Genomic DNA, 16,858 nt, shown 5'->3' on the forward strand with positions numbered 1-16,858 from the left:
CTTGGCTCGGCTCTTCTCTCCACGTGACCTGCCGCCGTTCACATGACCGCCTAGGCTCAACGAAGAGGCGGGTCAGGAGTAAACTGGAGAAGTCGGGGCTGTAGCGGAACGGTAAGTGGGAGGAAATGTGCCCGGCGTTCGGTGTGGGCAGCGATCCAGGATGCGGATCCGGGGTGTTGCCTGTTCCTGCATGTGTGGACGCGCTGAATGACGTGTCGAGGCGTGTTCCGCACCGGAAGATCGGTACCTGTTGCAGAACCTGGGTCTCTTGCCGGACGCGCCTGCCTTGCGTGGCTGGTACAGAGGGGTCCTTTTGCGTGTGTTTGTCTGTCTGTCTGTCTGTCTGTCTGTCTGTCTGTCTCCCTCGTCGTCGTCTCTTCTCCATCTAGTGCTCTAAAATAAAGTTCCCTTTCCCGCGGTTTGGTCTCTGATCTCTGAGCCCTTGGCATGCAGGTAGGAGTTAAATGTTACTTCCCTCTTGCAGTGGCTTCCGCTATGTCTCCTAGCAACATTCCTTTTAAACAGCTCACCCGCCTCGTGGTGGTGGGGGGGTTTGAAGAGAGAAAGGGGAAAGAGGGCTTTCTAAGTTTTACACGCTTACACGTAACCTGGGTTGATGCCTATGAATCAGCAACTAAGACTTGGCCGTGTTTCTAATCAATCGCTATAATGTGGGGGACAGATATGCACTCTTCCCTAGGTGTTGTTAGCTGCTTTTGTTGCTTAGTTGATCTAAAAGTGCCCGTGCAACCTGTTGCTTACTGTCTTCTGCTCAGTGCACTGGAGGGTATATGAATGTGTGTGTTATATAAACACACTCACAACATCAGGTGGGAATTGTACTGGGAAAATATCCAGGTCCAGGTCCTTACTCATGGTGCCTACTGTTCACGCTGGGTATGTTCTATCTCCACGGTTGGAGGTCTATGCCTCTGAATACCAGTTGCTGAGAATCACAAGTAGGGAGGGTGCTTTTGTGCTTGGGTTTGGCTTTCAGGCTTCCCACTGGCATCCAGTTAGCCACTGTGAAAACAGGATGGCCCGATTCAGCAGGCTCTTTTTAGGCTGATATATCAATGCTCTTGATAAAAGTTTGGAACACCTTTGTTTCACTTGCCCTTCTCATTGGGTTATTTGGAGATCCTTTCATCATCTAGCAAACCACTTTTCCCTTTCAGATCATCCCTCTGGTGCTATTTATTATGTTTTTATATATGCTGGACGCTGCCCAGAGTGAGTGGGGCAACCCAGTCAGATGTTGTTGTTGCTGCTGCTGCTGCTGCTGCTGTTGTTGTTGTTGTTATTTCAAAACCTACTTCTGCAAAACTTTTCTTGGACCATCACAGTCTATGCCTTATGGGATTTTTTTTTTTACCAGTGAACTTTGCATGTACATTGTTTCTTTCATGCCCTCTTCTGCCTCCACTTCTCTTCTGTTGATTTAATCTACTCAACATAGTATACAAATGAATCTGAAAAGAGCAAACCCTGTGCGCTGGCTTACAACCCCCCCAACTTGTGCCAAACGTGTATGTTACAGTAGCAGGGGAGAAACACAGAAGGAGAAGAGGCAGAAATCGGAGCTAAAAGATGAGTGTAGATGTTGTTTAAACACTTGGCAACAAGGAAGAAGTGCAGGTGTCTGAGGCATCACAGGACTAGAGTCTAGACTTCAGAGGAAAAGGGGAGGAAGTGAGTGGAGTGAGGCATGAAATGGAATAACCCAAGGCTTTGACGAAAGAAGAGCATCAGCTGAGTAGATTCATCCACTGCTGCTCTTGCAGTATATGCTATGCTATCATGTGTACTGGCAATGGCAGCTCTGCAGGATCTGGAGCAGAGGTTTTTCCACCCCTGTTACTTGAGTGCCATTACTGGAGATGCCAGGGTTGAACCAGGGATCTTTTGCATATATGTCCTCAGCCAGTGAGCTGCAGCCCCTCACAGTGTACTGTTGTTGACCTGTAGGAGAGAAACCACTTTTGTGTCTGATCCTTCAGGATCACTGCTCCAAGCTGATCTCGTTTGCCCTCCTTTGAGAGACTCTGTATAAGCTGCACTTTCTTTCCTAAAAATACCCTTATTACTCTTTTTACCTGGGAGCAGTTTTAAGCTTGCAGGCCAAATGCATCCAAGCAGAAGAAGTGCTGTTGGCTTTAGGAAGGAATAGTAGGTGGTGATGTTGCTGATAGCTTGCCAGCTATTAGCAATCGGTTAATCAAACCTTTCTTTCACATTTGCAGGTTAGCATGAAACTCATCATTCTAGAAAACTATGCTCAAGCCAGTGAATGGGCAGCAAAGTACATTAGGAATCGGATCATCCAGTTTAGTCCTGGTCCAAGCAAATATTTCACCCTTGGACTTCCCACTGGTAAGTGACAAGCCTGGCTTTGTGATGGAAGGGCTCTTACCTCAGTTTTCCACCCCTAATTTACTTTGCTCTTAGTCAGCTGGAGGACTCAGCCTATATAATAGACATTCTTCTTTATATAGGGTATTTGCCGTTCTTTATGAGAAGTGACTAACTATTCTGAGGGCATCTCTATTTTGGGAAACTACCTTTAAAACAAGATCCATGTAAACTTCTTTTTAAAACACTTTTCTGTTGTGTGACTGCTCTACTACCCTCACATGCTACACATATTATTCCCAGTTTTACATAACCCCAAATCAGCCTCAAAATCCTATGGACTATGTAGAACTGGAAGATGGGGTGCAATGATGGTGGGGGATAGCATCTTCCTTGGAATGTAGACTATGGACTCTGTTAGATCATGTGATGAGGATTCTGTCACTTAATTGGCTTAGTTGTGTTGCGTCATACACCATCCCCAAATTCCTGATTCATGTACTACCCCACTATATATGCAGAGACTGGGATCATTTTCTCAGCATGCCAGCACTTAAGAGACTCTTCCAGTACTATTGACAGAAAACACTTTCAAGAAAATGTGTTTTGGAGCTGGGGTGCCAATATGGTCTTGGAGACCTTGATGGAAGTACTGATTAGAATGAATCTAAACAGGTGGAGCTAGAACTGAGCAGCCCCACAGGCATCTGAGCTGTTCCTCTGTAGTAGCACACACAGTGATTTCTAGTCAAATGCATGCTGCTTATCATTTCTGTGGTCCAGATTTAGATCTCCCTGACTGTGCAAGGCTTTTTTTTTTTTTTAAATCTCCAGGAAGTACTCCGTTAGGATGCTACAAAAAACTGATAGAATATTGCAAGAATGGAGATCTTTCTTTCAAGTATGTGAAAACTTTCAATATGGATGAGTATGTGGGTGAGTCACCTTTTTGTTGAGAACTGCAGGGGAGAGAAATAATTGCTATTCTTTGCCCACAGCATTTATTTACTGTGATCAACTCACTAAAGGTTTATTTCTCTACAGTATTGCAGTGATTCAGGAACCGAGCTTATGAACCAGGAAATGGCTGGTTCGCATCTCGCCACTTAGCAGCAAGTCACTCTCTCTCAGGCCTTTTTCCCCTATCTGCAATACAAGGACAATAATAACGGTTGTGAGGATTACTGAGATAATGTATGAATGCTGAAAACCTAAGAACTGTCTTTCAGAAATGAAGAGTGGATTATCAAATAGCATACTCTAGTAGCAAAGAATGAAGCACAGCAAAACAGGGGAGGGCAGACTTTGGGCTTGCAGAATCTGTTTTGTTGTTGTTGTTTTACTAAAACCTCAAGATCCACCAATCTGAGCTACTGTAGGTGTAAAAGACATACAGTGGTACCTCTGGTTACGAACGCTTCAGGTTATGAGCTCCGCTAACCCAGAAGTAGCTGTTCCTGGTTGCAAACTTTGCCCCCAAGAAGCGAATGGAAATCCCGCGCCAGAGGCACACGTGCAGTGGGAGGCCCTATTAGCGAAAGCATGCCTCAGGATAAGAACAGTTTCAGCTTAAGAACGGACCTCCGGAACAAATTGTTCGTAACCAGAGGTACCACTGTAAAGTTCCATACATACATGTCCAATTAAAGATCCAGGTGCCTCTGAGTAGCTACTGAGCAAAGGGCTTTGTTTTTAGTACCAGGGCTCATGGTCCTTTCATTCAAAAATCCATTCCTGCTTATCTCCAAACATTGTTAGTTCAGCAGTCTGTTTTTTTGTGGGCAGCGGTCTGTTTGTTTCACATTGCTGTTGCTTTCAGTCAAGCTGACAAAGCACCCAAAATATATATAAAAGGAATATTCATTAAATTGCTTCTCCATGTTTTTAAACTTAGTCTTTGGGGGAGGAAGCAAGAATTTAGTGTGTGTAATGTAGACGAACACTTCCCCACGATCCCTGCTTGCTGTGAATTAGAAAACAAGCTCCAAAGATTTGTTCTGTTTGGCCACACTTTCTTATCATGGGTCCATAGAGAGTGAACTTTAGACTGCTGTGTAACAGGCGAGGAGGAGCGTGGGTCGTCAAGTAGTGACATAATATCTGTGGAGTGTGAAACTCACCTGGAGAGAAACTCATCTGCAAAACCAACAATAAAATATGCAACTTTCCCCCCTGCTGGATACTACAGGAGAACATTGGGCTGTTGCCACTGCATTCATTTCACAGAAATGCAGGAATATATAGCCCTGAGCTAACCTTGTGTTCTTGTCAGGTCTTCCAAGGGATCACCCAGAAAGCTACCACTCCTTCATGTGGAACAACTTCTTCAAGCACATTGACATCTCCTCTGAAAACACACACATTCTGGATGGAAATGCAGCTAACCTAGAAGCAGAGTGTGAGGCTTTTGAAAGAAAAATCAAAGAGGCTGGAGGAATCGAACTCTTTGTTGGAGGTGAACATTGAGAGGGGGCAAGGTCTGAACATGCGTGGCCATCCCTCAGTGACTTGCAGGTGGTGAAATGACCTTCGTAGATCAGCAAATTGCCACAACGGCTTTTTGTGTCTACCTCAGAGCATGTGCTTTGTAGCGAAAGCAGTTCATTTTATGCTGCAAACCAGAGTGATGAACCATCAAGGGATAAGATACCAAGTGGTGTACACACATGTACGGAAGAGGCAGATAGTGTCAGTTAACTGAAGACTGCTGTAGCAGTCTAGTTTCATTATTTCTGCTTACCCTGTAGATAAAGCCATTCCTTTTTTTAGTGACTTTGTCAGGTCCTGGGATATTGGAGAAGATGCTTTTCCTAAATGTTTATCAGGGGCAAGTAAATTTTCACAGGATGGTTTATGAGCTAAAGCAGACTTGCAACTTCCATGTTAAGTTTTCTTGAGCCCAATAAGCACCTAATCCTGAATCACTTTCTTGTATTGTTGATGTTTCCTTTCTTTTCGCTAGATTCTAAACATGAACTGTCTCCATTACAGGTATTGGCCCAGATGGTCATATTGCCTTCAATGAGCCAGGCTCAAGCCTGGTGTCCAGAACCAGAGTCAAGACCTTAGCTATGGACACGATATTGGCTAATGCCAGATTCTTTGATGGAGACCTCTCCAAAGTGCCCACAATGGCACTTACAGTTGGAGTGGGTACAGTCATGGATGCCAGAGAGGTTAGCACAACAGTACCTTAATTTCAGGGATAGGGAACCTGTGGCCTCCGGAAGTTGCTGGACTACCAGCTTCTATCATCCATATTAGCAATACTGACGGGGGCTGATGGTAGTTGGAATCTTAGAGTGGAAATCAACGTCACACTGACTATGACGAATATTCCAATGTTGATAGCTCTAGTTGCTACTTTGCTCTCTCTGCCCCTTTTTGGCAGACACTCTCAAATATTGGTAGTATCCTCTAACTTTTGTCCCTTACTTTATTCGTAAAATGTTGGTTTTCTAAATCACGTCCCTCTCTCATCTCCTTCTCCATCCTAAAATCTGTACATATTAGAGAGTAGCAAGGAACATTTTTCTTATCTCGGAAGGTGACAAAAGCCCTAAGCCTAACCGTGTTCCCTGTTGTGTCTTACAATTCAGGTTATGATTCTAATCACAGGAGCCCATAAGGCATTTGCTTTGTACAAGGCTATTGAGGAAGGAGTAAATCACATGTGGACAGTGTCTGCCTTTCAGCAACATCCCCGCACTGTCTTTGTATGCGATGAAGATGCCACGCTGGAACTTAAAGTAAAAACTGTGAAGTACTTTCAAGGTAAGAAGCTTGGTAATGAGGATGAGAGATGGCCACCTTGTGTGTAAAACACAGAAGTGAAATATGGTAACTCAAAAGGACTTTACAAGAACTCGCCCTGGGTTGCTAAGTACGGCTCACTGCTCACCTGTTTTATCTTTTGGGAGCCTTAAATACAAGGAGAATCTTCTGAGACCATAACATGCAATGCAGACTGTTTTGGTCCATTCTCCAATTTGGAAAGCTATTACCTCACTGGGGAGTCACTAATTATTTTTCCTTTACTTGCTGCTACTCTTTTTTAGAAATGTTGAGGAGTGCAGCTTATATTTTTTAAAGCTCCAAGTGATGTACAGTATACTACTATGAACTGAAAACATTTCAACTGGCAACCACCCCAAGCTATTTTAGTAGTGACTGTAAGTTTAGGCAGAATGTGAAATATTTCCTTTGAAGCTACTGCCAGTTATATCTGCATTAGAACTAAGTGTCTGCTGTTTTGTATCAATTAATTCAGGTTTGATGCTTGTTCACAACAAACTTGTGGATCCACTATACAGTATGAAAGAAATGGGAGGAGAAAAAAGGCAGTCCAAGAAGCCATATAGTGACTAGCCTCTTACGATTTGGAGCAACTGGTTATGCAGTCCTGTAACTCACATGGAGCTGGTTGAAAGCACCCTGCCTTTGTATCTTGGGAACGGTCGACAGCAAAACACATTATTGGAAAATATCATTTTCTCAATGGTGAGGTAGTAGCAACGGATGCAGCTACACCAAGCATTGTTCAGCTGCAAAGCTAACTGTCAGTTTGCCCCCTTTTTAAAGACCAAATGAGAAAACAGAGGCTGTCTATTCTCCTTAACAGAGCACTGTATAACTTAAGGGTTACCGAGAAGTACATGTTATCTGAACATGTTATCTATTTGCATAACAAAAAGATCTGTAACCAAGAATGGAACGTGAAAATGTGGAGCTTTTGCTACTAATTTTTTTTTTTACATTAAAATCTGTACATTTTTCCAAAACAATCAAGTTGTATTTATTCTGTGGGATTTGGAAAGATGGATTGAAACATTGTTGGGTGCTGACTTGGGAACTAAGGGAACATAATCAGAGAAAGCAAGAATTGCAAGCCATCCAGAGAACACAGTTTTTTAAAGTTTCCACAATTCTGTAGTGCATCATATACAATGACTATATAATTCCCCCACTTCTAAGTCTTCCATGGTGCCAAAACATTGTCCATGCCAGTGACCAGCCTGCTCTTGAACTCTCCTTACTATTACTGCCTGGAGTAGTCTTCCCCAACCTGGCCTCCAATGTTTTGAACTAAAACCCATCAGTGCCAGCCAGAACTGAGTAATAATCCAAAACAGCTGGAGGGCACCTGCATGGGGAAGACAAACTACAGCTTCTGGGGATGCAGGATAGTAAATAGTTTTTGTTTGTTTTCTGTTTTGGTTCCTTTTTTATTACATCAAATACCATACTAGCAGCATATAGCCTGCGTGAAAATTAAGGTTGCACACCAAAATTCTTTAAATGTATAGTGCACTGGTTTAGTCTCTTCACAATGGAACCGTTTCTTCTTTAATTCCATCTTTTGGGATAATGCAGATTTTTAGTGCATCTCCAGGGTATACATCTCTCTCTGCAGCAGAAATAAACACCTCCTTGACTAACTGCAAAGCCTTCTCCAGAGACAAGGACACTTGTTCCCCATTTTGCAAGTTTTTGAGGCCAACCTGCTTGTCCGGCAGAGGCTGCCGCCTCTCTCACGCAATCCTAAAACTAGCATGCTGGTAATAGTTTGAGGACTTATTGTGCCAGTGCATCATTTAGCCATAAACTATATTATCTAGAGGCAGGTGTGATGGTGAAGGTGAATTTGTATGTAATTTTAATATTTATATGAAGCTATTTTATAGCACCTGTTGACCTTCAGTAGGGTGAGCTAGTAGGATGGCAAATATTTATACGCTGTGTGGAAGGCCAGCTTCAGAAATGAATATGGGAAGAGTCCCAAAAGTTCAAATAACCTCAGTGTTGGAAAGTGCTTCAGGAGGTGATGAATGAAAGGTAAAAATCAAAGAAATCATGCTCTCAGGTTCATAAGCCAGAGAGGATCTCCACTCCTGCTGGAATAGATTCTAGCATGAATGAGTTGCTGTTCTAGCATAAGAACCATTAAGGAATCCCTGATTTTATAGCAATGCACATTTATAACGCCACTTTCTCCTTAGTATGGGTAAATAACAATAATCACTTTCTACTTGTTTCAGTGGCAGCAGAGACATTTGCAAGAACTGGCATTCTAGCGAGTTTGCTCTAATTTTTCAAGGTGCAAGGATCTGAAAATTACGTAGGATTTCAAATCAGCCTGTGAATTTAAAGTGGGAATACAGTACCTCTGGCCTACAGGCCATTTCCCCCCCAGCCACACCCACCTGCACCACACTTGATGCCAGTTGAGTGACAGGCGGGCAGCCCCGCCCACCTACCAAAGTGGCCTGTGGGGTAAGTTCCAGCCCCCTTGCTGGAAATGGTTCCCCAGCCCCAGTTTGAAGACTTACTGATGACAAAAAAAAAAAAAGTTCTATAAGCATACTCTTTCAGTGCTTATGCATACTCTTCTCAAGTTCCAATGTTTAAGTACAATCTTGAACAATGGGTGGCACAACTTCATTTTTCTTTGATTTCTTTCACTTTGGAATCTGGGTACAGACTAGCCCTCCTCCTCCCAGAAGTTGCCATCATCTTCCCCACCTCGAAATAGTCTGAAACACACAAGAAAGCAACTCTTGAATCAGGAAACCATCCAAACGGACCTATACGTAACAAGACATGCACTCTGAGGTTCAACTTCCTTCAGCTCCTGAAGGACCCATTCATACAGATGTGCTGAAAAAGCACATCTTTGGATTCCAACACTTCAGGCAGCATGTTCTCAGCACAAACAAAACTCGTATATAAAGCCTGGTCGCCAAAAGAGAGCATGTCAGGGAGAAGGCTGACTAGATGACAATCTGCACTGAAATCCTTCTAGGTTTCAGCTCCTGCTGATCCAAATAAACTGGCCCCAAATGCAGTTGATGTAAGTTTACAGTTTCAGCATTGCAGAAGTATACATACCGGTTAAAACAGGGAGATGCTGGATCATTAAAGTGCATATATGGATTTCCTCTTGGCAGAGAACCCATACAAAGCCAACAGAAGTACTGTGTACAAGCAGTGCATGTCATCTTGTTGCAGCCATCCAACTTCTGACAGTGGAGAGAAATAAAGACACAAAGGCAAACAACTTCAAGTATCAATTATGTCTTATGCCACAGTCATCAGTGCTGTAATCACAGCACATTCAAAAATATGAAACTTGCTGATTTCTTTCTAGGGAAAAGGAGTTAACTCTGCTCTCTCTCACACACAATCACACAGGATTTCAGTTTAAGATCTTTCCACAGGGGGTGGCTGTGTTAGTATATTGCACAGAGAGAAAAACACATGTACAAACAGCTTGCAATTCTTCTCGCCCCAGATGTACACACACACACACACACAACTTAGAAGAACACACCATGCATCTGACAAAGCAGGGTCTGTTCTATACTTATGCTGTTTAAATTTGTCTAGGTTGAATCCAGACTTGGGCATGCTTAGAGTAGACCCATGGAAATCAGTGGGATTCAAATTAGTCATAACTAGCCTAACCCCCACTGATTCCAATGGGCCTACTCTAAACATGACTAAGTCTGAATTCAGGCCTTAGGGCAGATCTACACCACATGTTTAAAATACACCCAACACACATTTGAAGTGCATGGCTTCCCGCATAATGGGAATTATAGTTTCCCTTCAGAGTTACACTTCCAAGCGCCCTTGTCCTAATGCCAATAGAAGGGGACATCCTTCCTCTCCTTCTGCCTTCCTGGGTACATCATGTCCCTTAAAAACTACAAAAGCCAATTTTCTAAGTGTGTGTGTGTTCCAGCTTTTGAACTCCAATACCAAAGCTTCAAGGGAAATCTGGCTTTGGTTTAGTCTTTTACCCACAAGACAGACTGTGCATGGGTGCTAAAGAAGGAAACACTCAAGGTTCTAAGTTACTTGCCTATAAGAATCTGTGTTAGTATCCTTAAAACAAATGCCCTTGATTCTCTGAAGCATTTCCCCCTCTGCCCTGTTCTCACCTCTATAGGAGTCCCACAGCAAGGACAAGATTTGGAATTCTTTTCCAGCCACTCTTTGCTGTCCATTTCCTCCAGTGTCTTTTGGATCACCCTTTTTCCATAGCGCTGCTCTAAAAACTTCTGCGTGGCCTCGTCTGCTTCAAGGTACTCCTTGCGCAGGTCTGCTAACTTCTCTGAGGGAAACAATAGAATGAACAGAAGGCGCTGGTCAAGTCTGGCAAAACCGTACTTCACAAACGTGCCCAACTCCACTTCTCAAACAAAACAAATGCCATTACCGGTCAGCTTATCCCATATGGAACAATCAACAAGGGTTGTGAAGCAGCTGAATCATGGGCAATCAACGGGTTCTGAATCAATTCCACCACCGAAACTGATTTCCAAAACTATTGATGTACATAATTAGTTCAGGGCTTATTAAGAGCACTGAGCTAATTGGGGAGTTGATTACAGCCCTTCAGCCCTCTCTGTCTGGCTATCAGGGCTCTCCCCAAGCTTCACCCTCTTTCTCCAGGCAATGCCCCTCAATGGCCCTGTTTTGCACCCCGACCCTTTTTACCTGGATCAAGTGTGTCTGAAAACGCTTCTGGCTTACCTGGGTAGAAGATAAAGAGGAGTGTGTGGTGTGTGTAGAAAGTTGCTCTACTGTACGAAGGTAAAATGTACATTTCTCACTCCACCTTCTTCTGCCTCTAGCCCTGTCAACCACTGTCATGTGGCCTTTGGAGGGTTGGAAATGGAGCCTTCAGGCCGGAAAGTGTTTCCCCACCCCACTCTGGTGCACATCTGACTGTACACAACAGAATCTCAAAACTAGAGGCAGTACTTCTTCTTCTAATGGGGTGAAGAGGCCCATGGAATGGAGAGACAGCAGAAACAGTGGGATGAACATGTTATGCAGAAGACAACAGAATAAACTACATCCTTCAGAGAACTCCACTTAAATGATCCTATGGAAATAATATCATCAAAAAGGTGTCTACCTCAAAAGGCGAACAGTACATACATTTCACATCCAAACATTTCACAGTTAAAAGACTACTTTTGTTGAGTTCAACTCACCTGCAGTGACTTTACACCGGGAGACGCCATGGTAAGTCATCTTACACAATGTACAGAAGGCATAATTGCACCTGGAACAGATGCCCATCGTGCCAGATGGTTCCTGCATTACAGGTGTTTGGCAACATGGTCGTGGGCAATATACCACATCGGCCATCATATCCAAGCTCGACTGGAGCAGCAGGCGGTCGTAACGTGCAAAGAGTTCCTCTTCCACCAACTCTTTTACCTAAAATGATGGTGATCAATAAAATTTAGGGTTGGATCCAACTACATTCTAGTCAAGAGTAGATCCACTGAAATGAATGAACCCAAGTTAGTCATGTCCATTCATTTCAATGGGTCTATGCTGAGTTTGACTGCGACTGGATACAACTCATAGTGTTGGTGAGTTTCAACTATTGGAAAAAGAAGGAGCCTGCAATGGCTTTATTTGCCTAGCAAGATTCAGTCATGGCTTTGCTAAGAGAAGCAAAAGGCACACTGCTGAGGTAGTCATCAACTACTTTCTAGTTAGACCTGTTGCCTTTTCATAGGAACTTCAGCTAGCAGATCATAGGAGAGAGCAGTCAGTGCCCAAGACAGCATATCTACATGTGTTCCAGTTATTCCAGTACCAGACCAAGTCAAATTCCAGACAGCATCAAATATTCGCAAAAAGCTCTAGGTAGCACACCCATTCCAAATTACCGTGGCCTAATAACTCACTGCAGAAAACTAGAAACGTGGATTTAAGTTTGTGCTTAGTCTAAGTGCAAATCTATTTCACAAAACTACCGTCCTAGTCCTTTACAGCCACAAATCTTTTGCATTGAAGTCCAGGCTTTCATTTTTGGGTTAACGCCTATCTATTGTGGGGCTGAGAACAGTGCTGCACTTAAAAACAAAAAAATCAAACTCTTTTTTTTTTAATGGATTGCCATAGAAATAATTGTTATTACCTGCCCAGGAGTAGCAACGGAAGGACATTTCGGTTCTGGACAATTCAAGTAGTGGACCTCACCATCTTTGATTTTAATTTCAAAGTAGTCCTTCAAGCAAGCCCTGCAGTACACATGCCTGCATTCCATAAAGTACATACATTCACTTCCCAGCTTTTCAGAAAAGCAGACATTGCACGTGTACATTTTACTGTTGAAGCACTTTTGCCTTTGGGCCTGATCAAAGTCCAGAATCTCTCTAATCAGGCTGGACAGAGACTCAACATCCTGCACTGCTCTTGCATCGAGGGCTTCTTCATGCGTGGCTGCGGCTGTGGCGCCTGCCCCATCCTCTTTGCCTTTCCTGCTTTGCTCTTGTCCTTGGTCACATATCTTTGGCTCATAGGGCGAGCTGATGTTCAGATATGTAAGTGTTTCTTCCTTGAGAAATTGCATCCAGGCAAACAGGATCACACAGCCTCTGTTTTCTTCCCATAAGTTGTCCAAGTGCTTACAAAGCGCAGAGAGCTAGAAGAAAAACAAACGGCAGGGATGTGAGAGCATCTTCTACACTTCCCGAGATCTGTATCGTACTTTATCTTTTAAGAAAGCATACCATTTCAAGATTAGGGGTTGGATTCAAGTAACGGGTCCCACTAGCAGAAGCCCACACAAGGAATTCCACTAGCGAAACAGGGCTTTTCTCTCTCCCCCACCCCCGATTAGCTGGGGGGTGGGAGTCAGAAGAACCCCCGGAATAGCAAACAGGGGGAGGAGACAGCAGATTGTTCTATCTGGAAAGCTGAAATGCTTGCACTAACAGAATGATTACCATAGCACCATGCTGAATTCCTTCCTGGGGTTGGAAGTAGTGCAATGGAACATTCTGTTGAACAGAAGCTCCTAGCTTGGCGCTACAGCCTTAATAATATAGCAAGAATTTAGAGGTCTTCCTGAGAGCAGCCCACAGCACAGGGTGTAAAATACGTGCAATTCCAGAAGCAATTAAGTGTCCTTTGTACTTATATTTTATTTATAAAATGCCAGATGTAATAAATACCAGGGCAGTGTACAATGTTAAAACATAAAACCTCATTCCAATAGCACGTTACATTGGTAAAATGTAAGCTGGAAAGCTAGAGAGAATTTGGCAAGACTTCAAGTAAAGAAGAAAGGAGTCTCGTTTGGCAATCCACTATTGTTTCTGCAATAATTAATGGAGCTAAGTTCCACTGATTTCAATGTCTACTCTGATCATGACTCACACTGGATATCACCCACACACTTTTCTCATGATAAACTAAACCAAAATGCACATACCTCTCTCACTCTTTCATAAACAACTATAGATCTAAAATAAAAGCTATTTCTTTAATGTAAGGCAACAGCATCTAACTCTCACTTTCATGAAGCATTTTTAGTGTTATTGATGTCAAATGTTGAAACCCCTTTATTTCCTGACTTACCTAAATATAGAAAACCTTTGGAAAATCCAGTGTTCTGATGAACTGGATTACTATTTACTTAGAACTAAGCATGGGGCACAAAGTGAGTTTGGATAACTAGAAGGCTGGGGACTTTGCTGTACTCACACCATGTTTAGGAGAGCACAGTTGCTCATCATGTGCAGCGTTCATACTGCATGTCCCACATCACACAACAACCCTTTGTGTGCACAATATTATGGGTGCACATATATAGGTGACGTAGAAGGGAAAAGGAAAACCACAATTTATGGTAGGATTTTTCAAAAGAAGAAGCAATGCTAATCATGCCAAAGTTCATTGGACATGAAGGATTTAGAGCAGCTTTAAGAACAACTAAAAACATTTTAAACTCACACCATCTGACTTTAGGTATGACAGAGATACATCTAAGAAGTATTAATACATTATTCTTCCTAGCTAGCTCTTAAGCTTCTTCTAAGTAGTTTTTTGTTGCTGCATCCAGATTAATAACCAACCACGATATTAATCATTAACAAGAAATATTACCATTCTGGTGAACTACACGAATTGTTAAAGATCTGTATCAAACCTGTGCCTGAGAAAGCCACTTGCTACTGAGGGTGAAGACAGGTGGGGAAGTTGACGGGTAGTCTGGTGGGAATTCAAAATGCAGCACAATCGGAGGCAAAAAACAAACTCTGCATTCAAACTTGCTGTTCTGGAGATTCTCTGTCAGGTTGCCTAAAAAAATAAAAATCTGATAGTGTCAGGAAGAGGCAACAAGCTGTGCTACTACCTAACAGAATTGTTTGATATGGTTTCATAAAGTTTCCCTTCATCTGAAATATTTCTGTTATAAAACTAGTTCACACGGACTCTACTGAGATGTGTTTGGATTGCATGGTCCCTCCTTCCAACATGTTTTTTAATTCTCTCTTCCACTTCCTGGTTCACAGTAACCATTGCTTGCTGTGATGTTAAGCAAAAACCATGGTTATCACTAACCATGTTTTGTCTCCAAAGAATGAGACACCCACTCGGTAAGTTCTAGCTCCCAATAGTAGTTCTGAGGCAAACTGTAGTTAGTAGTAACAGTCACTGGCCCAATGAAGACATCGCAAGAAACTACCGTATTTTTCCCTCTATTACACGCAGATTTTTTCTCCTAAAAAGTAAGGGGAAATGTCTGTGCGTGTTATTGAGCGAATGTGTGGTCCCTGGAGCTGACAAGCGCGAGTGAAGGCAAAAATCAGGCAAATATCAAATCGTCCGGAGAAGGGAAGCCTTGAAAGGAGGAAGCTGCTGCTTTCCTGCATTCTGCCTCAGGGTCTTACTGCCCACCCGCTTCTGTTTCCTTACTGTGTTTGCTCAAACGGAACAAAGAGCAGAGAAAACCCCTCCCCTCCAGGCAAGCAGAGGGGAAAGCAGAGCGTCCTTCGTTCTAATTCCTCTCCGTGCGTCTGGGACTCGCAGGCAACATGCAGGTTGGGGGGGGGAGAGAGAGAGAGCTGGCTGGCTTGGGTGGGGGGGGCTTTTGCCTTCCTTTCCTCCCTCCGGTAAAACTCCTCTCCTGCATTCTTAGCCAGCTGCTTCTCTGTACACCCCTCTCGGTGCTCCTTGTCCCTTCTATGTTTTTCCTTCCCTCCCTACTTAAAACGTGGTTCCAATCACGGATCCACATGGATCCTCAGGATCTTTGCATTGAGTCACCCCAAATTCACCATCAGATCACATAGCAATGATCTGATGCAAAAACAGGGCTGCAATGGTGCAAAAACGTGGTTACAAAGCACGGATCCACATGGATCCTCAGGATCTTTGCATTGGGTCACCCCAAATTCACCATCAGATCACATAGCATGTCCATGGCTACAGCCTGCACCAAAAAAATCACGCACCCACTGTTGCCTGGGGCTGCAATGGTACAAAATCGTGGTTACAAAGCATGGATCCACATGGATCCTCAGGATCTTTGCATTGGGTCACCCCAAATTCACCATCAGATCACATAGCATGTCCATGGCTACAGCCTGCACCAAAAAAATCACGCACCCACTGTTGCCTGGGGCTGCAATGGTACAAAATCGTGGTTACAAAGCATGGATCCACATGGATCCTCAGGATCTTTGCATTGGGTCACCCCAAATTCACCATCAGATCACATAGCATGTCCATGGCTACAGGCTGCACCAAAAAAATCACGCACCCACAATTGCCTGGGGCTGCAATGGTGCAAAATCGTGGTTACAAAGCATGGATCCACATGGATCCTCAGGATCTTTGCATTGGGTCACCCCAAATTCACCATCAGATCACACAGCATGTCCATGGCTACAGGCTGCACCAAAAAAATCACGCACCCACTGTTGCCTGGGGCTGCAATGGTACAAAATCGTGGTTACAAAGCATGGATCCACATGGATCCTCAGGATCTTTGCACTGGGTCACCCCAAATTCACCATCAGATCACATAGCATGTCCATGGCTACAGCCTGCACCAAAAAAATCACGCACCCACTGTTGCCTGGGGCTGCAATGGTGCAAAATCGTGGTTACAAAGCATGGATCCACATGGATCCTCAGGAGCTTTGCATTGCGCTACCCCAAACTCACCGTCAAATCACATGTCTGTGGCCGCAGCATGAAGCACAAAAATGATACATCCACTGTTTCATTCAGAATTTTTTTTCTTGTTTTCCTCCTCTAAAAACTATGTGCGTGTTATGGTCAGGTACGTGTTATCGAGCGAAAAATACGGTATGTCTGAGGATGTGAGCCTGCAATTGTTGCAATGTCTGAACCAGGCCTTAGCTAAATAACATGTCTCTAAACCAGTGACAGGGAAACTCTTGTCTTGTGGGCCAAATTAAGCCCAGCAGGTTGTTTTGGCCAAACCATACCCACCTTTCCTGAGTCATATGGCACAGGAAAGTTCAAGGAAGAATCTTCCTTTGCAGCTACGGGTTGAATTCAACCTGCAGCTGCAAAGGAAAAATTGGAGTGGACTCTAAGTATGCACCTGATTCTTCCTTTGTAGCCCAAAGTGGACACTTTTCAAATTTTGCGTCTTTTTATGTTGACAATAAAATCTTTGAAGCCCCAGAAAGAATTCAAGCCAGGGATGCAAAGGAAG

The 16,858-nt window shown here is 43.5% G+C and overlaps 2 protein-coding genes across 8 annotated transcripts in view; one reads left to right on the forward strand and one right to left on the reverse strand.

Annotated features, from left to right (window-relative positions):
• GNPDA1 (glucosamine-6-phosphate deaminase 1) lies at positions 1–7,136 on the forward strand. Of its 3 annotated transcripts, none has more exons than XM_053376731.1 (7): positions 1–111; positions 2,244–2,373; positions 3,187–3,288; positions 4,625–4,807; positions 5,344–5,528; positions 5,952–6,126; positions 6,623–7,136. In XM_053376731.1, exons 2-7 carry the CDS (start codon positions 2,250–2,252, stop codon positions 6,718–6,720), a joined length of 867 nt encoding a protein of 288 aa, XP_053232706.1. In that variant the 5' UTR covers positions 1–111; positions 2,244–2,249; the 3' UTR covers positions 6,721–7,136. The 3 variants fall into 3 exon arrangements, with proteins under 3 accessions (XP_053232706.1, XP_053232705.1, XP_053232704.1); XM_053376730.1 differs by lacking the exon at positions 1–111 and adding an exon at positions 274–297; XM_053376729.1 differs by lacking the exon at positions 1–111 and adding an exon at positions 726–897.
• RNF14 (ring finger protein 14) overlaps positions 7,132–16,858 on the reverse strand; it is a 22,663-nt gene continuing 12,936 nt past the window's right edge. For all 5 annotated transcript variants that reach the window (XM_053376727.1, XM_053376728.1, XM_053376723.1 and 2 more), the window contains 6 exons: positions 14,315–14,466; positions 12,299–12,805; positions 11,358–11,586; positions 10,296–10,468; positions 9,241–9,371; positions 7,132–8,885 (listed from right to left, as the gene is read on the reverse strand). In XM_053376727.1, the coding sequence (XP_053232702.1) occupies positions 8,834–8,885; positions 9,241–9,371; positions 10,296–10,468; positions 11,358–11,586; positions 12,299–12,805; positions 14,315–14,466 (1,244 nt within the window). In that variant the 3' untranslated portion in view covers positions 7,132–8,833. The remainder of the gene's footprint in view (positions 8,886–9,240; positions 9,372–10,295; positions 10,469–11,357; positions 11,587–12,298; positions 12,806–14,314; positions 14,467–16,858) is intronic.

The sequence above is a fragment of the Podarcis raffonei genome, chromosome 2 (assembly GCF_027172205.1).
Source record: "Podarcis raffonei isolate rPodRaf1 chromosome 2, rPodRaf1.pri, whole genome shotgun sequence".
Taxonomy (NCBI): domain Eukaryota; kingdom Metazoa; phylum Chordata; class Lepidosauria; order Squamata; family Lacertidae; genus Podarcis; species Podarcis raffonei.